The following is a 23,750-nucleotide window of genomic DNA, read 5'->3' on the forward strand; positions in this document are numbered from 1 at the left end:
AGAGACCACACTTACGAAAGGCGCTTTTCACAATATCTGGCCTAACAGCATCATCCCAAACTTTCTTTAACATGGGTGCATTCTCGTCATTTACTCTTACTTTCATTTAACTAATTATTTTCGTCAGGTTAGTATGATCATGGAGCTTTCGCAAGGGGATCAGACTTATTACGTGTCAAGTGACATAAACACAAATAGATTAAACAGATGCTAAGACAGGCGAAACAAACACAAACGAGGTAAAGGATAAAGTCATGTAAAAGGTTGGATAAAGTGTTAAAGGCACACAGACACTGAAGCACACAAGTAGCTAAATAAAATATTTACTATAGCGTCAGTCGCCCCACCAAAAAAACAATCACCACCATCACTACAGAGTAGTCATGGTAACCAACATACGCCATCAAGGGTTAGCAACGACCAATCACGAACAAATAAACATAACAATTTTCGTAAAATAGAGAACCAAGATATTCCGAAGGCACAATTACATTTTACAAGATAAAATAAAAGGAATAGCAGGAATAAAATTAAAAGAGAACAAAATTTAATTTCTGATACGCTGGAGAAAACTCACGTGGTCCTTAAACCTTTCCAACAGGAGGAGTTCCTTTGAAGTACATTTAGAGGGGATACAGCTTATTTCTCAAAAGTCCACATTAATAATAATAATTTTTCATAATTCCCCAAATTAGTTGAAGCATAATATGCCTTCATACCACACGTATCCTGATCACTTAGGATATGCACATCAATATATATAAATTTCTACAGAGGAAACCCGAAAACATGAACAGCTACTGCCTTTTATTAAACCAACTATTAGGATTATGGCAATTTCAAAAGTCTTAAACACACCAAAGTTCTAGAAGAGCGCATGTTTTCCAAAATATCATTCCGGTCTTCGAACGTAAGGTTCAGTTTAAATGAAGGAGAAACTTACAGTTGCAGCATCAGGCTTGTAGTAACATCAAAGTGTTAGTTGCTCCATACTCACGTAATGATAATTTCACCAAATATTATATTACTGCATAAAAAGAGGACAGTTTTCAAAATAAAATAAATAAAACTTTAAAGGATGGCAGAACGCCCTCACACCAAGATATTATGTCGGATCCATAATGTGGGCTGAGCCCAGAAGCCGGAGCGAGTACCCAACACGTCCTTCCTCCAACAGGGTCAAACAATTCTCACTCGTAATGGCGGATTACTCGCCACTGGAAGAGAGCAGATCATCTAAGATGGCGAGGAGCTCACTGATTGGTCGGAGGCGAGGCCACAGTTCGACCACACCATAGCAGATGGCAGCACAAAGCAGAATAAGAGTTAGGTATCAAGAGCAAGTCCCAGGGAATAAATTAATTACATAAGATATATGATGACTTAAAAAATAGGAGAAAAGCCAGGTTGGGAATTAAAAATGTGACACATATTTCTACAGCAAATTGGCCAGAACGAAAATGACAGAGGAGAAAGGAAATGGACACGGCACATGCGTGTCAGCCTCCCTCCCTGAAGGACAACTTATCCATATACATTTTCACCGTACAGTGTTCTGAAATAAATGAGATTTTTGACATAACCCAAATCAAAATGACCACAAGTACCAAGTCCAACCTACGAAGTATCCAGCATGTAAAACTATCACCTTATATGAAACATTTAAGATCTAGTGCCATTTTTAAATCGTGTCCAACAATAATTTTCATAATATATACAACCAGAGTTTATGAAGAGTTCTAATGCAATTTCAATTTCCATGAAACACCTTTTACTAGTTCGCATGCACCATCACAGAGTACCCAAGGTTCCATGAAACTTACAATACAAGGTTTAATTCAAAACATGTCTTCAAATTTAGTTTATTCCAAAATTTGTTTCTGCAATTTGGTTACCATAACACACCATCATGATCACTTGCTGAAAATTATTTTTTACTTTAAAGATCTTGAAGGATTATACTCAACGGATCCTCAGAAGCACTTTCCTCAATTCCGTTTACCTTTAAATACACTTGGCAGTACAATTAACATTTAAACATTAAAATTGGAGTTTCAGTGCAGATCTAATTTATCAGGTTTCAAGTAGCAAGAAATGCAGCCTCTTGTTTTATCTCAAAATTAAATTGGCATAACCGCAAAATCAAAACTGCAAAAGAGCAAAGAAAAGAAACACAGAAATATAGGCTAAACTGGTCAATACATCCAAAGGATAACTAAGATCCAAATATCAGTTTTAAATTTAAAATTTCAAACTACAATCGACTGAGCCAGGGCCAAAGCTTACCACATAATAAGTTAGGGCTTACATAAGGAGCAATTATAAGAGCAATGTGCAAAAGCATAAGTAACGCATAAATATACCACCAACACGGAATGGAGAACAATTAGAATAAGTGACACGTCCAAGGTTTTTTTTTTAAATTTCAATTTGACACCAAATTCACTTAACAATCAAATAATTGGGTTCAGATTCACCACACAACAGACGTCCATCGCAAGTTAACATCAAGCACAATTCCAAAAAACACGAACCCCAAGTAAAATAACAGTAGTCCACAGAAAAACTTAACTTCGTAACACGCAATGTTAAGGCATACATCACATGTACATTCAAAAACCAGGTGAAGACCAACCACAACACGGTGAAGATAACATAACCCCCCGTATATCCAGAGGACTATTTCCTAACCAGAACATATTACCCTTGCAAACGTTCAGAAGGTAGACCTAATTTCTAATTTTTAGAACAAAATCATCTCAATACTACACCTCGGTGAGCAATTAATGCATTAAAAATTTCCCAAACTCTAATCAGAGGTATCAAGTTAAATTTGCAACAACTACTGGTTCAACATTCCCAATCACAATACATCACCTAATTGAACAAGAAAAATGAGAGGAAATGGTACTTCACTTCAACGATACCGGTATCACACACCTACTACAAGTTTTAAGAAAATGAAGATATCCTAGGGTTAGAGGTAAAGATATTCGAGACAAGTATAACGTTGGCAGTTACAGTAGGAGACCTCTAATTCAGTGAGATGGAGTGGTGCGCTTAAGGTTTGTCATCAACAACCGAACTAACAACAATGCCAAGCCAAAAATGGAAAACAATAAATACATAATGACTCCTTCATTAACACCATAGGAATATTCATGAGTTATATTTTTGGGCTTATGCCGTGTAAATAATTATAAACACACTCAATGTTTCAAAAGGAACCTTGCCTTCCTTCATCAGGAGACAAAAGAGAAAAGAAACGACGTATTGATGGTTGCTAGGAGAAAGCAACAAGGAAGCTTCAAATGGTGCCCAAAGATGTAAAGGGGACGCCATTTTAGTCCAATGCTATCCGAAGTCACATAACCTCCAACTTCATTGAATTAACAACAGCATGCCTTCACACAGGACACCTGATTAAGTAAGAAAAGGTGGTAGAATCCACCTTCAAACCAGATGATCATCAGGAAATTCAGAGCAATGACCTACTCAACATAATCTACCAGTTGCCATTTGAAGGCCTCGGTAAATAAACCGGTCTAAAAATATGCGACATCCGCAGATTCACACTGTCGCAATACCACTAAACAGGTACCTTCTCCAGTCTCCCAGGAGACAAGGTAAATAAAATATAAATGGCAGAAAAGATTGCAGGACGTTAGAAAATGCTCACAGAGAATGAAGGATAAAGTAACACAACAAACGGATCCCACAATCCATTAGTTGGGCGACTTCGGTACCGCGAAGGAATTACTAGCCAGTCCCATACCTAGCTAATAACCCCACAGAACGGTAAGATGACGCACAACTCAGTCGAGAGACAGTTAAATTCCACTGAAGGAAAGAAAACATCCTAGAGTGACAGGAAATCATAAACTGAGCTATACAAGAGGTACCAATAGAACAAAAGGATACGTCGGATCAATAGGTAATATAGAGAGATAAGAAGTGAAGAGACGAGGACACACCAAACTAACAAGTTACATAAGACCAGTTAAAATTATTCCATCCGAGCAATAGATCCATATGAAGGTTTATTCCCAAATCTACAAAGGCACAAGGTACAATCAAAGGCAACACATACACTGCCCACCTGACATGCCATAACAAGTTAATTACACAATACCATAATAATCATACAACCATGACAAACTTCAACAGACATGCGGCAGCCCCAACAGGGATAAAAGACATTACAACCCTCAATGTCATGCTGTGAAACCATCATGCCCAACCCAAAATATAACCCCAACAATTAATACTTGGTACCAATATCATCACCCAACATCGACCTATAACAAAATCTTATTAGGTCAAAAGGAAATCTAATCCTCAGGTTACGGTCCACTCTTGCACAACAGCAAAACACAATAACAGTAGAAATGGTAAGGGGGCCGATGGAATCCACAACTCAAAATGGAATACAGTAGGATAAAAATAGGTTAAGAAAATTTTACAGCATAAGAATTCCATGAACATAATGACCACAGCTAGTCACAACACTAACTATACAGGAACCACTAGTCACCAAAAATATTCGACATGAACCAGTACTAACAGTAGGGGGTCAACAGAATGAATTTCTCAGATACAACAAGTTAGGTTTATAAAAGCAAGACAGAAAATTCATGAGCCGGAAACTTGAGGAAGGCCACACACCAGGCGACTACCCTACAACCAGGTTACAGATTAAATTAATTAGAGGGCACAGGATCCTCTGGAAATAGAGAACTACCAGCAACCAATAAACAGAACGGATAAACTAGTAAAGACCTGAACAGGTCCAGACACAGGGCAAACAAGTCAACTGTTACCGGCTGACAGAATTCGACCATAACCTATACCTACCCAATAACCCCACGTTAAATGAATGACCTGGGTGAAATGACTCGAGTGACTGCCCAGCAACTCGCCAACCCACACCAACCGTGAGACAGGGTACAAATAGAATACTATTAATGCCATAGACAACCACCAGCCTCACATTCAACATAGGCTAGTCATCGCATAGCAGAAACACTAGTACATCACCAACGACAGGTCCTAGATCACCAGAATAATTCGCTATGGAAGGTATAATTTCAAATACCATGTCAAGATATCACAGCAATTAATAATACGATCAACCCACAAGTTACCAGAGAAGGATTAATAAATTAAAATAATTTAGAAATAGTTACAAGCCAAAAGTTACTAATACATGACTGTCCACATCAAAACAATAACTTGGTTAAATAATTTACAACAGTCAGGTTTCAATAAATGCAGGAAAACCGGAACAGGAATGAGAACTATACCACTTAGGCCACACGTGGGTACCAGGCACACATATTCACCAACATTGCAGGTAAAATGATCACAGACCAACCACATAAAACCATGACCAATCACAATAAAAGGCATTATCTAATAATGATGGCAGGAGGAAATAAATCACAATGTATGACGGTACTATTCTGCTCCCACATATTAATAACACACGATGGTCATGCGTAAGTTAGGTTAAGTAAAGATACGGTTCACACGCCAGATTCAACGCAGTAGAACAATATTAAAAACAGTAGGTACCCGTATAATATGTTGGTACGTATGCCACGCAAGTACACATGCCAGGAAATAATAATTATAATAATAATGTTAAGTCTGAGAACTGAATTATAAGGCCAGGACCGATAATACAATAAAGAGTTCTCAGAGCACCAACAGTCACACGTAATCACACCTTAAACAAAACCCCAAATGCACTTCACATGAATAATTATCACATAAGCCCACCAAATAGAAATAAAAATTAATGCACACCGAACTAGTAGATAGGACACACACGGAGTTATTGAAAAAAGTTTGAATCACTGTGATAGATTAGAGAATCTGAAAAAGGAGATGGATAAACTAAAGTTAGATGTAGTTGGTATAAGTGAAGTACGTTGGCAGGAAGAACAGAATTTTTGGTCAGGCGACTACCGAATTATCAACACAAAATCAAACAGAGGAAATGCAGGAGTTGGTTTAATAATGAATAAGAAAATAGGGCAGCAGGTAAGCTACTACAACCAGCATAGTGAAAGAATTATTGTTGTCAAGATAGACACCAAACCAATGCCCACCACAGTAGTGCAGGACTATATGCCTACTAGCTCAGCAGATGATGAGGAAATCGAAAGAACATATGATGAGATAGAAAATGTAATACAATATGTAAAAGGTGACGAGAATCTAATTGTGATGGGAGACTGGAATGCAGTGGTAGGCCAAGGAAGAGAAGGTAATACAGTAGGAGAATTCGGATTGGGACAAAGGAACGAAAGAGGAAGTCGGCTGGTTGAATTCTGCACTGATCATAATTTAGTCCTTGCCAAAACTTGGTTCAAACACCATAAACGACGGCTTTATATGTGGATGAGACCTGGAGACACTGGAAGGTATCAAATAGACTTCATTATGATTAGGCAGAGATTCAGAAACCAGGTGTTGGATTGCAAAACTTTCCCAGGACCAGACATGGACTCTGACCACAACTTGTTAGTCATGAAATGCCATCTGAAGATGAAGAAATGGAAGAAAGGAAAGAATGCAAAAAGATGGGATCTAGATAAGTCGAAAGAAAAGAGCATGAGGGATTGTTTTAAGGAACATGTTGCAAAAGGACTAAATGAAAAGGCTGAAGGAAACACAGTAGAGGAAGAGTGGATAGTCATGAAAAATGAAGTCAGTAGGGCTGCTGAAGAAATGTTAGGAAGGAAGAAAAGATCAACTAAGAATCAGTGAGATACTAGGACTGATTGATAAACGACAAAAATACAAGAATGCTAGAAATGGAGAGGGCAGAAAAGAATGAAGTGGATAGAAAGTGCAAGGTAGCTAAGGTAGAAAGGCTGAAGGAGAAGTGCAAGGATATCGAAGGTTGTATGGTCCTAGGAAAGGTAGATGCTGCATACAGGAAAATAAAGGAAACCTTTGGAGAAAGGAAATCTAGGTATCGGAATATTAAGAGCTCAGGTGGAAAGCCACTTCTAGGGAAAGAAGACAAAGCAGAAAGATGGCAGGAACATATCCAACAGTTGTATCAAGGTGAAGATGTAGATAATTTGGTTCTGGAACAAGAAGAGGCTGTTGATGCTGATGAAATGGGAGACCCAATTTTGACGTCAGAGTTTGACAGAGCTGTGAGCGACGTAAATAGGAAAAAGGCACCTGGAATTGATGACATACCCTCTGAATTACTGACTGCCTTAGGAGAAACCAGCATGGCAAGGCTATTCCATTTAGTGTGTAAGATGAGATAGAAGAAGTCCGATCCAATTTTCGGCAGAATGTTGTTATACCTATTCCCAAGAAAGCCGGTGCTGGCAGGTGTGAAAACTATCGCACCATTAGTTTAGTATCTCATGCCTGCAAAATTTTAACACATATTATTTACAGAAGAATGGAAAAACAAGTTGAAGCTGAGTTGGGAGAAGATCAATTTGGCTTGACAAGAAATGTAGGAACACGTGAAGCAATCCTGACTTTACGCCTGATCTTAGAGGATCGAATCAAGAAGGACAAGGCCATGTACATGGCATTCGTATATCTAGTAAAGGCATTCGATAATGTTGATTGGACCAAGCTATTTAAAATTCTGAAGGTGATTGGGATCAGATACCGAGAACGAAGAATTATCTACAATCTGTATGAAAATCAGTCTGCAGTGATAAGAATCGAGGACTTTGAAAAGGAAGCAGCAATCCAGAAAGGAGTGAGGCAAGGCTGCAGTTTGTCCCCCCTCCTTTTCAATGTTTATATAGAACAGGCAGTAAAGGAAATCAAAGAGGACTTTGGAAAGGGAATCACAGTCCAAGGAGAGGAAATCAAAACCTTGAGATTTGCCAGAAGATCTCGAGAAGCTGCGGAATGGTATGGACAAAGTCTTGGGTAAGGAGTACAAGATGAAAATAAATAAGTCCAAAACAAAAGTAATGGAGTGCAGTCGAACGAAGGCAGGTGATGCAGGAAATATTAAATTAGGAAATGAAGTCTTAAAGGAAGTAGATGAATATTGTTACTTGGGTAGTAAAATAACTAACGATGGCAGAAGTAAGGAGGACATAAAATGCAGATTAGCACAGGCAAGGATGAGCTTTCTTAAGAAAAGAAATTTGCTCACTTCATTTGATATAGGAATTGGAAAGATGTTTTTGAAGACTTTCGTGTGGAGTGGCATTGTATGGAAGTGAAACATGGACGATAACTAGCTCAGAAAGAAAGAGAATAGAAGCTTTTGAAATGTGGTGTTACAGAAGAATGCTGAAGGTGAGATGGATAGATCGAATCACAAATGAAGAGGTACTGAATCGAATTGGCGAGAGGTTGATTTAGCTAAATTTGATGAGAAGAAGAGAGAGAGAATGATAGGACACATCTTAAGACACCCAGGACTTGTTCAGTTGGTTTTTGAAGGAAGTATAGGTGGTAAGACCAAGGTATGAATATGACAAGCAGATGTAGGATGCAGAAATTACATAGAAATGAAAAGGTTAGCACAGGATAGAGCGGCATGGAGAACTGCATCAAACCAGTTTTCGGAGACGCCGAGGTGCCGGAATTTTGTCCCGCAGAAGTTTTGCCAGTAAATCTACTGACACGAGGCTGATGTATTTGAGCACCTTCAAATACCACCGGACTGAGCCAGGATCGAACCTACCAAGTTGGGGTCAGAAGGCCAGCGCCTCAACCATCTGAGCCACTCAGCTTGGCTATTATTATTATTATTATTATTATTATTATTATTATTATTATTATTATTATTATTATTATTATTATTATTATTATTATTGTTATTATTATTCATTGTCATTGTTAGTAGCCAGATATTGATAATGTAAAAAAATCAGGAAATGATCAATAAAAAAGCTCTTAAATATGTGGAAAAATACTATAAAATAAGTATAAAATGACTTTAAAATATCTCATCAACTGAATTCTGGTGACTGGATAACAGTGGTTTCACAAGTAAAATATCCCTGTGCTATTCACTGCACAGTTCTTGTTTTTAGAGAAATAATTATTTCCTCATTTACTTGGAAATGAATATCATGTGGACATAATGATATGCTGGATCTACTGTTAGCACTTTGCCTCCGAAGAACCTGGGAACAGTTGTTGTTCTTTGCATTCGTTACAGCTGTCATATGTTATTCTCGTTTTATGTGCTGGTGTTCAACAAACTTCCTTTCTGCACTCACGTTAATACTGCACAATTTTCAACATAAAAAACAGGCCCATCTGCCGTAAATATCTCTTTTCCAAATTCATTCTTAGCTGATTTAAAAATACACTTTGTGGTAGTTTCACTTTTGGTATTTTTCTTGCACACAACTACAGTACACACTAGGGAAGATAATTCAGAACTGAAGTGGTAACTTAACTGTTCTTTCCAATTCGTAATCGCTTTTATTTGTTCTAGGCTGTGAGGTACGTGGAGGCCACACGTAGACACAAGGCTACTGGCCACAGAACACACGACTGTTTGACTCCAGAGACAGTCCAGTAATTCACACAGTCAAATACAGTGAGCTACTTAGTAGTTTCTACTGTCATCCCAGCCTAGCTACCGAACTCCAACACTCACCCCAACACACTGACTCCAACTCTGACTGTTCGTGGCTTTTTAAAGCTCGGGTGATGAGTACAGGAACATTCGCTATGTGGCTAGAGACAGAACATTCTCGTTTTATCTCCCAGAAACTTGCAGGGAAACCATACAAATAGAACCATATGCTGGAAGACTGGCCATGCCCTCCAGGCCAGCTGGGAGCTCTCCAGTCGTCTTGACTCACTAGTCTCTTCCAGGAAGTACCAAAAGGCATGACAACAGGGCTGGCACATAACATTGCCCCCCTTCGAGGCTTGATCGTCCCAATCGGTTATCTTCTCAGCTGTTCCTTGGTATGATGCTAGTCTGTCCAGATGCACCTCTTTCATCTTGCATCTTGGCCTGCGTCGCATTCAATAGTTGATTCAATTTATTCCCCTCAGAACGTGGTAGGCCCCTTTCCATGCCTTCTGGAGCTTAAGAGGTTAGACAGCCATCCTAGGTCTTTCTCATGATTTCCAGTGGTGCACATTTGATGGTCATGCAGCGTATTAAATCTGCTCAAACTCTTCCAGACTGTGACATATACCCCCTCCAATCTCTTTGTCAGATCCAGGCTGTACCAGTTGGTCAGGGCAGGAAGTTCCTCAGATTGGCTGAACATTAAATCCCTCGGAAAGCGGAGCTCTCTTTCAATTGGAGCCCTCGGTAGCCTAGTGTACTGTAGACTGGCAAGCCAGGGGGCCCAGGGGAAAGTGATGATCCCCGTCCTCTGCGTTTAAGCTCCACAGCTCCAATTTCCTTCGAACTACATGTTGGTCATTCGGCAGGGAACTTTGTGCTTGGCCTCCCTCCTGGAACAGAACTTGCAGTCTTCTGGACAAGGTCTTCAGGACAGAGCATCGACCTGCGAAACATTCTTTACTTCATGGAGACCCTTGTCAACCTTTACCTCTCTGTCCTCTTGTCTTCTGGCTTGCTTCCATCATCTTCTGCCATCTTGTGTCTTCTTCTGGCCGTCTCTCATCTTCTTTTATCATCCTCTCCTGGCTTTCTTCAGTCTCCTTATGGCCTTTCTCATCTCTTCATTGTCATCGTCTGGCCTTCTGTCTTCTGTCTTCTTCAGGCTTTCTTTTACCTTCTTCTGCATCATATTCTGGTCTTTTTTTCATCTCCTTTTAGCCGTCTTCCATCTTCTTTATCATCTCAAAGAGCTCATTTACATGAGCCTTCACTTTCATGTGCTTTCTGGTCTCAACTGGCATACAGTGATTAATAGAAGAGGAAAACCTAAGGACTATGTTTATACTCACTATGCACATGTTCTAAAATACTCTTGATGGCAGTCGAAACCTCCAGTATCTGGACCGCTGATTCACGCTGATTACAGTGGTGTATCACACACGGGGTATATTCCAACTTCTGACACCACTTTTGTTACAAATAAAACTCCACAGTTCTATTTAACCATGAATGATCACACTCGCTAATTGACTGTGCGGTTAGGGCTGTGCAGCTGTGAGCTTGCATTTGGGAGACAGTGCGTTCGAACCCCACTGTCAGCCCTGAAGATTGTTTTCCATGGTTTCTCATTTTCACATCAGGCAAATGGGGCAAATAAGGCCGTAGCTGCTTCCTTCTCACTCCTAGCCCTTTCCTGTCTCATCATCACCGTAACACATATCTGAGTCGGTGCGACGTAAAGACAGTTGTTAAAAAACCTCACTAATTGATGGATATTTACAAGTCTACGTTCTCATCACAGTGGGCAGCCAGTAAGGTGGTCTACCTGGGCGGATGATAATCCTTATTGACAGGCTCATCTTACTTTCATTTCTCCTCCCAACTCCAGTCACTAGTCCAGTTAGCTAGGTTTGAACACAGGGCTACTGACTGTACAACACATGATGACTGTTCCTTGGTTCGACTCCAGAGACAGTCTAGTAATTCACAGAGTCAAATAGAGTGAGCTACTTAATACTGACAACCAAACAGCAATGGTTCAACAGTGCTAGCCAGCAGTACAGTATTCTGTACAACAACGGCAGTTAACACTGCTTCTAATCTACTCGCATCACTGTTCTGCACACAGACTCCATGGCAGTCTACTCACAGCATTCTGTTCCATACGCGACGATACTCTGCCTCCGGTGGGACACTGACGGCAGCCAACATTACTATAGCCATCCTCATTCTATCTACTCACATGACACTTGGCGCAACAAGAACTTCTCGTTGAGACTCTGGTGGGACACTGACAACAGCCAACACTGTTGTTGCCCCAGCCCAGTCACTGTACTCCAACACTGACTGATTGTTTGTGGCTAGGCTAGCCTCTATTTTATAGCTCGGGTGATGAGTACCGGAGTATTTGCAATGTGGCTAGAGACTGAACATTCTCTTTGCACCTCCCAGAAGCTTACAGGGAAACCGGATGAATAGAACAATACACGGAAAGAGGAACCGTGGCCTCCAGGCTGGCTGGGAGCTGCCCGGTTGTCTGACTTGCTAGTCCCTTCCATTGTTTTCCCCACTGGACCAGAAAGTGCTACTGCAGCATGACTGACCCTATGAGCAACATCTTTCATAATACTCAGACACACTGGTCGTGTTCTGAATGTCATTTCTCAACACCACTCATACCTCAGCAGCTTCCATATTGTCACAGCCATGGCCATGCGGTTAGGGCTGTGAGCTTGCATTCGGGAGATTGTGGGTTAGAACCCCATTGTCGGCAGCCCTGAATATGGTTTTCCATGATTTCCCATTTTCACACCTTGTACCTTAATCAAGGCTACGGTGACTTCCTTCCCACTCCTAACCCTTTCCTATCCCATCGTTGCCATAAGGCCTATGTGTGTTGGTGCAACGTAAAGCCAATTGTTAAAAAAAAAAAAACCACAGCCATGGATGAGAGATGGATGCAAAATGCGATATAGTGCCATATCTGAAATATGTCGGCGTGTATGTTTACTGTTTGCACAAAGGGTAATACCAAATGAATGGAGAGTTGAGGCCCAGTATACAAGTGAAAGGATGATAAACATAAAGCAGATAATTAAGGCCAGTCAGCTTGACACATGTTGTCTTTTAAGCTATGGGAAAGCATTCTTTGTGATTAGACACGTTTGTGAAATTACTGACTAGTTTGATAGAATGGGTTTAGGAAACGTTATTCCAGTGAGGCTCAACGTGTGGGATTCCAGCAAGATTTAGCATATATTTTACTTTCAGGAGATCAAAATGGACTATTAAGAGAGGGGTCTAACATGGTAGTATTATTGGACCTTTGTTTTCTTATATATAAATTATATGAGTAAAGAACTGGAAACACAGATAAGGCTGTTTGCGTTTGGTTTGATGCTAAACGTTTCACCAAGAGGAAAAGTCTTCTCAGTTTTAATTACTGTGTTGATGGAATGATTGTACCTCATGGGGAATACTGTAAGTACATAGGTGTTAACATAAAAAATTATCTTCATTTGGGTAATAACATTAACGGGTTGTAAAAAAAAAAGGGGTGCATATCTCTTCACATGGTTATGAGGGTATTTAGGAGTTGTTGTAAGGATGTAAAGGAGAGTGCTTGTAGGTCTCTTATTAGGACTCCAATTAGATTATGGTTCCAGTTTATGGGTTGGGACCTGCGCAGATATACAAAATAATATCCACTCCGCATCCGCACTTCCTTCATCTGCATCCGCGAATGGTTATCCACATCCGCAAAATGGTTATCCGCAGATATTGAAAATATATAACTACAGTATATTACACCCAAAGTATTCAAATGGATAGATCTGTTAACATAATACAATAGGCCTGACACCTGGCAATAGAACCCGTGCAGTCGCAGGTTTATGAGGGATTTTCTCTTGCGACAACTATCGATGTATTGACCTTTGTTCCTTCCACTAATTGTGAACAGGAGCCAGTTAGGCTTAGGCCAGATTTATGGCTTTATGGTCTCAAGCCTCCTTATATATCACCATTCTCCTATACCAATGTCAAGGGTCGCCTAACCACAAGCATAAACAATGAGTGAAAATCAATAAACGGCATTATTTAGAAATTATCAGCAAAATTATCCGCACTGCAATACAGTTTGTATCCACCAAGACACTAACTTTGCAGAAATTCGCGGATATTCGCATCCGCGCAGGGCTGTATTTATGGGACCCACACCAGGACTACTGATACTTGAACTGGAAAAGATCCAAAGGAAAGCAGCACGATTTGTTCTTGGTGATTTCTGTCAAAAGAGTAGTGTTACAGAAATGTTCCAAACTTTGGACTGGGAAGTCTTGGGAGTGAGAAGATGAGCTGCTGGACTAAGTGGTATTTTAGATGTTCCTAGCTGTCAGTGGAGAGATGGCATGGAATGACATTAGTAGACGAATAAGCTTGAGTGGAGCTTTTAAAAGTAGGAAAGATCATAATGTGAAGATAATGTTGGAATTCAAGAGGACAAATTGAGGCCAATTTTCACTTATAGGATAAGGAGTAAGGGATTGGAATAATTTATCAAGGGAAATATTGGATAAATTTCCAAGTTCTTTGAAAACATTGAAGAAAAGACTAGGTACACAGTTGACTGGGAATCTGCCATTTGGGCAACAGTCCAAAATGTAGATCATTGTTGATAGATTTCTATGAATTTTTTTATATTTATCTAATATATTAATTACTTTTGTTTACTGTACCTGTATTGTTAAAGATATCCTTACTCCTAGTGATATATTTTTTGTATCTTAATATTCGGTGCTTTGTTATACTTCATTTTATCATCACATTTTTGGTAGCTACAAAAAGGTATTTAAATTTTTCTTTCTTGAATTGATGAAGATTGTTACAATTTTTGACCTTTGATAGTAGTCCCCCTCCCCGAGAAGGTAAAGGGAAAAGGTTGATGTTTCATTCTTCTTTTCTTTCAAGGTGCAATGTTGAACGGCTACATACAAAGCGACGGGCATAATAAAAGCTCAACAGATGATAGTCCTGTTAGTGATGGCACTGGTTGTGCCCCAGTTGCAACATTATGCAATTTGGGGAATACTTGCTTCCTGAACAGTGTAATCTATACATTACGCTTTGCTCCAGCTTTTCTTCATAATTTACATCATCTTGTGGCTGATTTGTCAGATTTAACTGCTAAGCACCAACAAATTAAGGTATCGTAAAGTCCTAACTCCTTTTGTTAATTATTTAATTGTATAGATAATAGTAAAAAATGTATCTCTTAACTGATCACTGTTATTTTACATTGTATCAGTCCTTTCTAAAATTTATATATGGCTGATTCCACAGAATAGTCCACCCAAGTAGGAAAAAGTAAAGATTAAAATTAAACTGAACAATTTGTTTTTATGAAAGGTAAATCATGAAATTTTGTTAATTTTATTATATGTATTCATTTATTGATGTCTTTCAGTTTTTAATTGTGTGGTTAATTGAACCTTTATATAGAGGCTAAATTCATTTGACCGGGTGATTTGGCTGTGCGCTTAGGGGCGTGCAGCTGTGAGCTTGCATCTGGGAGATAGTGGGTTCGGACCCTGCTATCGGCAGCCCTAAGGATTGTTTTTCGTGATTTCCCATTTTCACACCAGGCAAAAGCTGCGGCTGTACCTTAATTAAGGCCACGACCGCTTCCCATTCCTAGGCCTTTCCTATCCCACCATCGCCATAAGACCTATCTGTGTCGGTGTGACGTAAAGCAAATAGCAAAAAAAAATCATTTGATATTTCTGAATAGTTTTAGGACTTCCTGTTTATTATGATGAAAAGTTATGAAAATAATTATAGGAAATGTTAATTCGAATGTTCTTTCTCTTTGCAGTAAAGTACTTATTTAGGTTATTAACTGTATATATAAGGTGTTATAAAGCAACAAATTTATTGCTGCAGGCCATGTAAACACGCGACAAAAAAGGTATAAAAGTTTCTGTAGACGAGAAGTGCGTGGTTCAATTAGAATAAAACTTAGCATGGAAAGGCAATACTGTACACCCTTTCAAGCTGTTATATCATTCGTTTAAAATTTAAAATGGATTAATAAGAAGCTGATAGTAAAATACGTCGCATGTTCATGGCGTTCTTATGAACAGGCGACAGGGAAGTTCCCCGCTGCCGCAACACACTGCCCACAGGATTCAGTTTCTGTATCACACTCACTTGTAAAGGTCGTATTTTAGAATAGCAATCGATGTTCACACAGAGGTGATATTTAATAATGCCGCTTACTCACAAGGAACGTTGTAAACAGGTTCGTGGGAAGAAAAAGAATTATGAGGATTTCAAACGAAAGGAAAGAGAAAGGCATGCAAGAAGAAGAAAGAAGATGACACTGCCCAGTTACGCGTACACCGCCAATAGGTACGAGGAGCGGTGAAGAAACTCAGAGCTCATAAAAAACTTTAGGGCTTATTAACAGTTACTTCCTGTTTTACAAGTCCAGCAACACAACCATCAACATTGATTGCAGAGCCGAGTACGCCAATGTCTGCTTATAAATGCAAACAAACATTGGGGAAAGCTGTAAAGTGTTCAGAGCAGGCTTTACCAGTGAGTCCGCGGAAGAAACGGAAAGTTGTTTTTGCTCTGAATGGAGAATTTTGTGGAAGTTCATCTACCTCAGCAAGCGCAGGAAATCTCGCTTTCAAATCAAGAAGTTCTTAAATTTCTCAATCCGGATGATATCAGTTGGCCATCTCGAACAAGAAATTTTATCTCCGTAAAGGATAGTTCTGGACAAAAAAAAAAAAAAAAGGATTCATGTGCGTCACAATGCAAGGCGCATACAAAGTTTTTGAACAAGAATGTCTACATCACGCAATCAGTCGGTCTTCTTTTTGTGGACTTTGACCAAAGTACAGTTCTTGCAGTACCAGGAACACATGATATTCATTATGTGGAGCTATTCAAAAAATATATAGTTCAGGCAAGAAAATAATATTATTCTGAAACTACTACCACACACTCTACAACCAGACTACAAGATCAAAGCAAATGACAAAAATCCACCCTGTGATATGGCTTTAGAAGTGGGTGCCTTCGTACTTGGAAAATACATTGGAAAGAAACATTCAAAATATTATGTTTGTAACATAACTGAAAGTAATGGGGATATTTATTTTGTAACCAGTCTTTGCAAGTGCAACGATGAAGTTAGACTTTTGTGAACCACCGACGAAGGACGAGTGCTTTTTAAATGTAAGTGAAATCGAAAGAAAATTACCGATGACTCGTTTTACTCGTGGGAAATGGTATTTTGATGAGTCTATACCAGAAGAAAAACAAACAAAAATTGTTTTTCTTAAAAACAAACAAAAATTGTTTTTCTTAATTTTATTATATTTTTTTCTGACCACTCTTTCATTCAAACTGTAGGCTACTTAAGCATTGAATATTCAGTTATTTTTAAATATTTTAGTTCCTTTTACGTTCACTGTTATTAGTGTTAAATAAATGTGTGACAATTCATAAAAACACTTTAATTTATTAAGTATATCACATCTCAGTACCATTATCTGTAGTTAAATACCTTATTATTAGTATTATTGTTATTATTTTTTTTTTTTTACTAGTGAATGGATCAGTAAGGATCACGCTATAACTTCATTTCTTTCTCTTCATGTGGAGTTTCCTCTGTGTCCAATACTCCTTCATGCGTTCGCTGGCCTGCTTCCGTTGTTCATCTGTCCAGGATCTTTCGGACTTCCTAGTTCTTCCTGCAGCTTGAACACCTTCCAAATTCTTCAGTGTGTTTCTAAACGTATTCCTTTCTAACAGCTGCTTTTCCAATGTGTTTAACCTTTCCATATCCTTCTTTGTTTCCTTAATCCATGCTGTAGTGGTCTTTTTTCTCCAGAAGTAATCAAATATCTGTTTGGTAAGTCTGTTTGTGTTCATTCTGTATAGATGTCCAAGAAACGCCAGCCTCCTTTTCTTCGTGGTCTCTGAGATTCTTTCCACCTTCTGGTAAACTACTTTGTTGCTCCGAAGTTCCCATCCGCTTTCCGTTTGGACAGCTCCCATAATTTTTCTGAGGATTCTTCTTTCCAGGACCTCTAGCTTCTCCAGCTTGTAGTTCATGGACAGGCATTCACTGGCATACAGGCATTCTGTTTTGACCACAGTGTTGTGATGTTTTAATTTGGAATTCCAGGATAAGCCCTTCTTCTTGTAGATGTTTTTTGTCAAGCCGTATGCTCTCTCCATTTTTGACATCCGGTCTTCCACTGCAGCTTTTTCTAGTCCATTCTCCTGTATCGTCTCACCAAGGTACTTGAACTTCTGGACCCTTTCTATCCGTCATATGAAGACGGTTTTCCATCGTTTCCCATTTTCACACCAGGCAAATGCTGGGGCTGTACCTTAATTAAGGCCACGGCCGCTTCCTTCCCACTCGTAGCCCTTTCATCTCCCATCGTTGCCGTAAGACCTATCTGTGTCGATCCGACATAAAACAACTACCAAAAAAAAAAAAATATATATATATCCGTCCTATCTCTGTTTCCAGGAATTTTGGTCCGTCTTTGATGTTCGTTATGAATTTGGTCTTTTCTGCTGAGATCCTCAGTCCTGTTTGGCTGGCGATTCTTTCCAAGAGGTTAATCTGGATGGTTGCGACCTCTGGACTTTCTGATAGTATAGCAAAGTCGTCAGCAAAAGCCAAACAGTTGACTTTAATCCCACCTGATTTTCTCCCTAGGCAGATCGGGATTATCCCTTGATGTTCAAGTTCTGAGTTCCATATTCTCACTATCTTTTCTAGGACACAGTTGAATAGGTGTGGAGATGTTGTGAGAGATGCCCGAAGAATTTTACCTTGGAGGTTGTGCCTGTTAGGGTCTCTTTGATTATATTTGCCAGTTTGGTTTTGACTCCTAATTCCCTAATGATCTTATCCAAAGTTTCTCTGTCCACCGAATCAAAGGCCTTTTTGAAGTCTATAAATGACACCACAATTTTCTTACCACTCAACATTCTGTGGCGGAGTATTGACTTCAGGTTGAATATTTGTTCGATACAGGAGCGGCCTTTCCTAAACTCTGCTTGGTATTCCCCTAGTTGTTGGTCCAGATTCGGTTCTGTTCTATTAAGAAGCAGTTTTGAGAGAAATTTATAGGCGATCAGGAGGTGGAACACACCCCTATAGTTGTTGTTTTCCTGCTTGTCACCTTTCTTATGCAGTGGATTCTTCCGGGATTGTCTCCTTCTCCCAGATTTCCTTGATGATTTGGTGAAGATCATCTAAGATTTCCGGTTCTGCCCATTTCAACATTTCTGCCGTTATTGAGTCCTCTCCACTTTCCCTGTTGTTTTTGAGGTTTTCAAGAGGTTCCTTGACTTCTTCCTTTGTTGGTGGTTCATCATCTTCTGAGTTCTCTGGTATGTCTGGAAATTCTAGTTTTGAGGTTGGGGAAGGACAATTCAAGAGAGTGTGGAAGTATCTGGCTAATATCTCACATTTTTCTTGGTTGTTCAGTCCGATTTTACCCTGTTCGTTTCTGAAGCTCAAACTTGGCGCGTGGTATCCTTTGAGTTTTCTCTTGAAGGTCTGATAAAAGTCTCTGGAATTGTTCTTGACAAAGTCAGTCTGGATCTCTTCCAGTTGAGCTCTTTCAAATGATCGTTTAGTCCGTTGAAATATCCTGGATGTTTCTTTCCTCTGTTGCCTGAATTGTTCCATGTGTTCCTTTCCTCTGGAGCATTTCCATTTTCTCCATTTCTCGGACCTCTCCCTGAGAGCTTCCTCTCACTCTTCATTCCACCATATTTCTCTTTTCCTTCTAGCCTGTCCGAGTGTTTTCTTTGCGGCTTTATTGATTCCCGTGCATAGTTCTTGCCAGTTCCCCTTTCTGCTGGTCCGGATTTCATCCCTGAAGTTTCTAATGATGTTTTCAGTGATCATTTTGTTTGTGTTGTATCTCATTATTTTAGGTGGGTCTCTCTTTTGTCCTATTGGGAGAAAACGGATTTTAACTTTGGAGGGGTAGTGGTCTGAATCAAATTCACCATACCTAATCACTTTGACGTTCATCACTTCCTTTGAGTTTTTCCTTGTTATTGCTACGTGATCCAATTGGAATTCCCACAGTTCGGGATTCAGAGATACCCATGTCTTTGATTTTCTCGGGAGTTTCTTGAAGTGTGTTGACATAAGTTTCAACTGAAAAGCTTTGCAGAGTCCAATGAGCCTTTTCCCATTCTTGTTTGTCCTCTTATGTGCTGGATATTCCCCTACGACATCTCTATACTTTCGTTCCTTCCCAATCTGTGCGTTGAAGTCTCCCAGCAGGATTTTTACGTTGCTTCTGGGTATCCGGGTGATTTCAGTTTCCAGAAGATCCCAGAGGTCATCAACTTCCTGTGGGTTCTTCTTGTTGTCTTCGTTGATCGGGGCATAACAGTTGATGAGAGTGTACCTCTTATTCTTGCATTTAATAGTTAGTAGAGACAGTCTTTCAGATTTTGATGTGAAGTCTGTGACATTGTTTACTACCTTCTTGATTATGTAGAAGCAGGTTCCGAGCAGAGGCATGTTGGTGGTTGTTCTAATCACCGGGTTTCCTTTGAATATTCTGTATTGGTTGATGTCTATGATGTTTTCTTCCAGGAATCTTGTCTATTAGGATCTGGATTTGATTTTTTTCCAAAAGCTTTTCTAGTTCTTTCTGTTTTCCGACTCTGGTAAGTGAGTTGACGTTTATTGTTCCAATGAAATAGTTCTTCTTGAATTTGAGTTTGGAAGGTGATTCAAGACGCTCCGACTCATCTTTCTCGCAGATGTTGGGACTCCCCAGAATCCTAGGTCTCGTTGCATTGCATAGTGTAGTGGTGGATTTCTCTGCCTAGCTGCCACCTGGGGTAGTGCTTTCTTTCAGCGACATTTCCATCTTGTGAACGAAGTTGTGATTTGTGAAGGAAGGAATTAGCTTCCAAAGTAAGATTGGATTGTTAGTCCGAAATCATTATTTTTTCGTGGTTTACTCCACTAGGTTCTTCCGCTCTCATTGCCGTTGGGAGTTAAGATTCCTCTTCCGCCTTCCAGACCGTTGACCGAGCAACTTGCAGCCGCCCCCAACATTGAAGTCAAACGCTGCTGATAAATAGTGTACTCATACTATTCCCTGAGTACTGGGCTGCCTCTTCCGCAATCTCCACCGTTCCGAATATCATTCAAGAATCAATGAACAACATACAATTCAACCAGATGCAACATATTCAAAGACTGCCAGTATGAGAGTGTATGATTCATACCTGCTAAAGTAACAGGTGATCTGCAGTACATATCTGAGTGGAGGCTGAAGGATCATTTCTTTTGTTGAGTACTGTAGTTGCTCCCCTAGCAGCTTGTGGTTCCTGTTTGGTAAACATACACTGGTGACATGCTTTTTTCTTTGATATCATTTGCATCCTATGCACTAACAGAGCACTTAACAGTTCAGTGTTCATATTAGCACAGAATTCAGTCTTGTTCCTCCTCATCATACGCATCTGGAAATTGACCGGACCTGTGGTGTCACTCCATCTTCGTACCACTGTTCAAGAAAGGTTCTCCACTTGACTGTGCAAACTATCTCCCATGCCAGTAAAATCATGCTCACAGTGTTGAATGAGAGGCTGAAGACCTTACTTCCACAAATCTGTGGCTTGGTTCTAAAAGGGCCAATGTCAAAAAACCTGTTTTTGATCTATGAGCATTTGAAGTTTTGCTTATAGTTTTCCAATTATTTTTTTCAACAACTAACTCTAATCTTTGTGGAAGTCACCTTATTAAATGCTATTTTTTTCTATTGTATTCTTTAAAAATTTCCAGGTCTCTAATCTTTATTGGCAAGGGCTTACTTAATTAAACTTGAGAAACCTTCATCTAAAGGGACAATCCAGCTGACACTTGTTTATATTTGTTGTTGCATCTTTGAAACTATTATAGGTTTAGGTATTTTTTAAATCCTTCTTCCATCGAAAAGAGGGAGGTCTGTTCTCCGTTATAGGAAAATACACCTGCATTTGTTTGACCTCCAAAGGTGTACCTCCCCTTAATATCACTGAGCTATAATGTTATGTTGTGGCTTTTAATATTCTTCTTTCTTTATTAATCTGCTCACCCTCCAGGGTTGATTTTTCCCTCGGACTCAGCGAGGGACCCACCTCTACCGCCTCAAGGGCAGTGTCCGGGAGCATGAGACATTGGATCGGGGGATACAACTGGTGAGGATGACCAGTACCTCGCCCAGGCTGTGTCACCTGTTATGCTGAACAGGGGCCCTGGTGGGGGGTGGGAAGATTGGAAGGGATAGACAAGGAAGAGGGAAGGAAGAGGCCATGGCCTTAAGTTAGGTACCATCTCAGCATTTGCCTGGAGGAGACGCGGGAAACCACGGAAAACCACTTCCAGGATGGCTGAGGTGGGAATCGAACCCACCTCTACTGAGTTGACCTCCCGAGGCTGAGTGGACCCCGTTCCAGCCCTCGTACTACTTTTCAAATTTCGTGGCAGAGTTGGGAATCGAACCCGGGCCTCTGGGGGTGGCAGCTAATCACACTAACCACACCACAGAGGCGGACGGCTTTCAGTATTACCTTGCAAATTATAATTTACTAAACCACTTAAGAGAGGGATTGTAGATGTCGGCGGCACCACCTCCAGACTTCTTGGGTTTACGAATTTTCGTCAGTTCTTGGTTGTAGGTACATCGTATTTAAAAAAAAAAAATTCTGTTTAAGTTCCATGAAACCAAAACCGTCTTTACCCATTTTCGTTATCAAGTCCTCTTCCGCCGCCCGTCTCATATTATAGTTTTTGTAAATAATACTGTTTATGTTCCATAAACATTCTTTTTTCACTGTCATTTCTACAAATTTACATGTTTCTTCTTCCGTACACTTGATTTTGCCACCAAATAAACACACAAAATTGCTCAGTTTACTCAGCGGAATACCGTCGGTACACACATGGAAATAGGCGAATGACGTGCCAACTGAAAAATCGAGCGTCCTCGGCCTTCTCCGCCAGCTCTCGGAGCTCGGTTCTGGTGGAGGGGATAGGATAGTAGTAGAGTTACTTTACCACAGCGGAAACCCACTCTGTTCTACTGCGTACTAGCTACTGTACTCTACTTGCTACTATCCCAGTCGTTTACACGATGCTAGTAGCTCTACTATCCACTCTACTTGCCTCGCTACTGTACCCGTGTAAACCAACCCTTAGTAATACTCATTGACTGTTGTTCTGTAAACACAATTCGAAGATTAAAGAGAACATGTTTCCGTAATAAATGTGTAATTAACCTGGCCGATAGTAGTAGTTAACTCTTTAGAAATAAAGGCTGAAGTAAACAATCGATTAATTTGATGCTGTGTACTGAAATTAAGTAACAATGTGATAAGATACCTCTCAAAATACGACGCTCTGGGCTGAGTGGCTCAGACGGTTGAGGCGCTTCTGACCTCAACTTGGCACGTTCGATCCTGGCTCAGTCCGGTGGTATTTGAAGGTGCTCACATACGTCAGCCTCGTGTCGGTAGATTTATTGGCACGTAAAAGATGTGCGGGAATAAATTCTGGCACATCGGCATCTCCAAAAATCGCAAAAGTAGTTATTGGGATGTAAAGTAAATAACATTATTTTAAAAAATTCGGCACAGAGAAGATGACCGATTTGCGAGGGTAGTTTATTCAGTAAAACCTCGTTTGGATGTTTCTGCAGGGGACAAGGAAAGAGATTGTGTTAAGTGAGAAAACACAGGCTACTATTGAATATATGAATCAGAACTATCCAACAGGGATAAGGTTTTTTTCGACATCAGTAGATTTTACATCATGTATGTACAGGGACAGTGAAAGAGATGGGCTATCTACTGTTTCTAAAGATGAGAGTATTTAAAGGCGTGAAAAAGACGAGGGAACAAACATGACAATCCTTTCCACTGGGGTGTATTAAATAACAACAGTTTTTTTTTTTTTTTTCATTACGTTTTGCCTGGTTGGCTTCCGTATTATTATTTATAAGTTTCATATTCCGTATTGATTGGATTCAATGTAATAGATAAGAAAAATGTTCCACCGATCAATACATTTATTGTGGATGAATTACTACACTAGTACCGGTTTCGACCTATCTTGGCCATCATCAGCAGAGCACAACAAATATCCAGACGTATC

General features: G+C 39.8%; 1 protein-coding gene across 1 annotated transcript in view; it reads left to right on the forward strand.

Annotated features, from left to right (window-relative positions):
* The window catches only part of Usp1 (ubiquitin specific protease 1), a 289,870-nt gene that overhangs the window by 25,229 nt on the left and 240,891 nt on the right, over positions 1-23,750 (forward strand). The window contains exon 3 of the mRNA XM_067156525.2: positions 14,513-14,748. Within this exon, the coding sequence (XP_067012626.2) occupies positions 14,513-14,748 (236 nt within the window). The remainder of the gene's footprint in view (positions 1-14,512; positions 14,749-23,750) is intronic.

This window comes from Anabrus simplex, chromosome 1 (genome assembly GCF_040414725.1).
Source record: "Anabrus simplex isolate iqAnaSimp1 chromosome 1, ASM4041472v1, whole genome shotgun sequence".
NCBI lineage: Eukaryota > Metazoa > Arthropoda > Insecta > Orthoptera > Tettigoniidae > Anabrus > Anabrus simplex.